Below are 4,143 nucleotides of genomic sequence, written 5' to 3'. Positions count from 1 at the left end.
ATGATAATAATAATAATAATATAGAAGATTTAATAAAAAAAAAAACAGAAACCCCTACTTACTCATAGCCAACTGCACGGCAGGCAAGTCTTGCTGCATGTTGATCAAAATAACGGGAACATACTCTTCCCCATCTTCCATACATTTTCACTTGTAATTCTCCATGATCTTTGCCTCCACCATCCACTCGATATATTTCTAGAAAAAAAAAACAAACAAAAAAAAACCAAAAACAACAGCAAAATCAAAAATGGAAGCTAGAATTGGTAGAGTTAATCAATATGGTGGACAATGGACACGCTGTAATGGAATTTAACTTTCAATCTAAATAATAAACCATGTGCATAAGTAGAAAGGACAGCCCAATCACTTCTTTCATACCAATCTCATCACCATCGTCAATGTCATCATCATCATCATCATCATCATCAGCAACAACAACAACAGAAGCAACAGCAGTAGTAGCAGCAACAGCAGCAACATTGATTACGCTCGTTGTTCTTGTCAACATATCCTGTTTTCATTATTGATATAAATGATTATGGCTGTGAAGATGTTTCTGCTGCTGCTGTTGCTGCTGCTGCTGACAAGGACGATAATGGTGACGGTGGCAATGATGAGGAGGACGTCGACTAAGATGATGGCAACCACGACGACGACGACGAAGTTGTAAATCTGTAGGAAGTGGAGACGGTGGAAGAGAATTAGAAGGTGGAAAATAACGAACAGTCTCGGTATTCACTTTTTACGATTTTTATATTGAAAGAGGACTAAGTTTTAGTTACCGTTTACACATCTCACTTTAGCAAAACTGGTGTCATTACAGGCTCGCTGTTCGTAGGTGCATGTAACCGGATACCATTTTCTGCATACGAGCTTATGACTGCATGTAGTGATATTTTTGTCAACTTTAATCAAGATTTCATCATTCAGAAGACTTCCATGGCTGTATAACAGAAAAAAAAATGCTCCGTCTTAAATAACCTTTATATGATACCAACCAACATGAATGTTGTATGGATGGTTGGTTGATTGAATCTCCAGTTAACGTCTTACATCGTATAGACAACTGGAGAGTGAGCGATAGATAGATAGAGAGAGAGAGAGAGAGAGAGGGGGGGAGAGATAAAGATGAAGAGAGTTAAAAAAGATAAGAGAGGGTTAGCAAAAGAGATGTATGATGAGTATGCATTCATGGCTTAGTGGTAGGTAATGAATAAAATAATGTGCCCACCATATATACGAGGGGATGCTGAAAAGTGCCTAGTTTTAGGTAAAAGAAAATACTGGAGAATCAGTTAATTATGATTTTATTCAACAAATTGCACTCTCAGATTCACTCTTATTGCAGCGGTCCTTCAATTTTTGTAAGTCTTGTAAAAGAACTTGGAAGTTTGGGTTTCCAATCAAGCCTTTCGCGACATCCTTAAAGCTAAGAACTTTTCATCCCGCCCCTCGCACACACAATGGAAGACATAGAATCAAAGGAGGAAGAAGAAGAGGAGGAGGAGGGAGAGGTGGAAGAGGTGGAAGAGGAGGAAGATGGAAGTATAGGGAGGAAAGAAGGAGAAAGAGAAAGAGGAAGAGGAGGAGGAAGAGAAAAGTAAGAAGAGGAGAAAGAGGAAAGCGTGTAAACAACAGAGTAATTATGGAAGAAATTCAGATTTTTCGCTGAAGTAGTTTGCGATTATCTTAATTTAGAAAAATAATGACATACATGTTATGCAAATGAGAAATTTGCTATATTTTAAGGTGATTTTTTTCTTTTGAAAATTAGCATTTTTTTCATTATTTTGTACAAACACCAATAAATTTGATAAAAGCTAAAATATAATTATTGTACATATATACACCATATTTTCCTGATATTGCTCTCGGTGGCAAAAAGCTATCCGTCATATGACGGGTAACACTCTGGTTATTGTATAAAACTTCTGTTCGAACTGATTGATTAAAATGATACTGTGATCTCAGCTCAATCATTTACTTTACTTGGAAACGGGTGAGGGATGGTGACAGGAAGGAATCTAGTCATAGAAAACCTTCCTCAACAAATTCTCTCAAACCCATGCCAGTATTAACAGTATTAAAAAAAAACAAACAAACAAAAAAACTGGACGTTAAAATGTCCAGACAAGAATAACAAAATTTTTAGAATTTGCATAAACATTATCATTGCTCCTGAAATTGTCAGCTAGTTAGAACTTGATGTGATGCAAAGCACCATTAAATACATTTTCGCCACACAGTTTTTGTGCTGCTCATGTTTGTGTGTACTCTAAAAAATATATATATGTTACATATACGTATATAAGTGTTACATATATGTATGTATATAATATATATATATATATATAAAATATATGTTACATATATGTATATATGCCTCTATCTATCTATCTATCTATCTATCTATCTATCTATCTATCTATCTATCTATCTATCTGTTTGTCTGTCTGTCTATCTGAGGTCTGATCAAGAAGTATCCGGACTGGTGCCATAGTAACGAAGCTGAAGCACGCAGAGTGAAGCCGCTTGGCATAGATTGACCTTGAACTCTGCTGTGCACGCGCACTAAGGATTTAGGCTTATACAAAAAGGAGTAGAACACATTTATGGCTTAGATAATTTGAATAATTCAAACTGACAGCATATTGGATCATTTGACATCTGCCGTTATTGCGTAGTGTATGTTCTTCGTTAGAATTCCATACCAATAAATATTGCAATTCGATTGGAAAGTTTAAAAAATAACTTACAAGTATCCTTTGGAATGACAAATATTTACAGCATCTGCTTCTGAAATACTTTGAATTAATGGCAATATTTCTCCTGCATTATGGAGTAGTACAATACCTTTATGACCTTGAGAAAGGCTTATGGAATTATTCGGGAGCGTGACTGTTGAGAAATGAAAAAAAAAAAGGAAGACGTTATAAATACATCTTTCCATAAACGTTATACACAGTATTATTCAAAGAAGTATAAATCACAAGATAAATATTGATTTCAAATTTTGGCACTAGGCCAGAAATTTCGGGGAAGGGAGTAAGTCGATTAGATCTACCCCAGCGTTCAACTGGTACTTATTTTATCGACTCTGGAAAGCAAAGTCGAGCCCGGTGGAATTTGAACTCAGAAAGACAGACGAAATGCCGCTATACACCGAACCCGGCGTGCTAACGATTCTGCCAGCTCACCGCTTTCAACAAATAAGATAAATGTTAGAATAAGCATTGCATATGATAGCAGGCAAACACGTCAAGTTGGCGATATTCTTATTGGTCTTACATAACAGTCTATCAATATACACACATTATATAAATTCAATACAGTGTTTGTCAAAATTGTTGTGCGGTTCAAGAAGTCGCCCTGAAACTGTATGGTTCGGTACTCAAATGCGAATGTATAGCATGACAGATGGCTGTGTAAACAAGGGAGGAGGGGTGGAGCTCTCAAACTATATGGTTTCGGGTTTAATTCCATTGTGGGTTGTTCTGGATATATGTCTTCTACTACAACCCCTAGTCGACCCAATAAAGACTCTACATAGACAATCTGATGTTACTTTGATGGTTTTGTAGTTAAGAAGGTCGCTCTTCAACTATGTGGTTTCGTTTTCAATCTTACAGCATGACATACTAGGTATAAACACACACACACACACACACACACACACACACACACACATAGACACACACATACACAGAAGCGAGTTGCGTCCTTGAGTAAAACACTTTATTTCAGGTTGTTCCAATCTATTCAGCTGACAAAAATGAGTTGTATCAGTGATTCAAAGGGCCAGCCTTGTTACATTCTTTGTCAAGCCGAATCTCCCTGAGAACTACGTCACGGATATGCGTGTCTGTGGAGTGCTCAGCCACTTGCACGATGATTTCACGAGCAGATTGTTTCGCTAATCGGATCAACTGGAAGACATGTCGACGTAAGTTCCAGCTTATCTATCTATCTATCTATCTATCTATCTATCTATCTATCTATCTATCTATCTATCTATCTATCTATCTATATCTATCTATTTCTATATACAGGGTATAATGGGTAAATTGTCGCCATTTAATACTTTTATTTTGCGCATGCGCATTGTTTGTTTTTGATTTTGTCGACTACACAATATAATAA

General features: G+C 36.5%; 1 protein-coding gene across 1 annotated transcript in view; it reads right to left on the bottom strand.

The window, feature by feature from the left end:
• Positions 1–4,143, bottom strand: part of LOC106883853 (scavenger receptor cysteine-rich domain superfamily protein) — a 36,956-nt gene that overhangs the window by 23,606 nt on the left and 9,207 nt on the right. Inside the window, exons 3-5 of the mRNA XM_014934992.2 lie at positions 2,760–2,901; positions 786–946; positions 63–198 (exon numbers count right to left, since the gene is read on the bottom strand). Of these exons, the coding sequence (XP_014790478.2) occupies positions 63–198; positions 786–946; positions 2,760–2,901 (439 nt within the window). The remainder of the gene's footprint in view (positions 1–62; positions 199–785; positions 947–2,759; positions 2,902–4,143) is intronic.

Source organism: Octopus bimaculoides, chromosome 5 (genome assembly GCF_001194135.2).
Source record: "Octopus bimaculoides isolate UCB-OBI-ISO-001 chromosome 5, ASM119413v2, whole genome shotgun sequence".
NCBI classification, from domain to species: Eukaryota; Metazoa; Mollusca; class Cephalopoda; order Octopoda; family Octopodidae; genus Octopus; species Octopus bimaculoides.
Note: the sequence above shows the minus strand (reverse complement) of the source record. Positions and strands in the feature narration are given on the sequence as shown.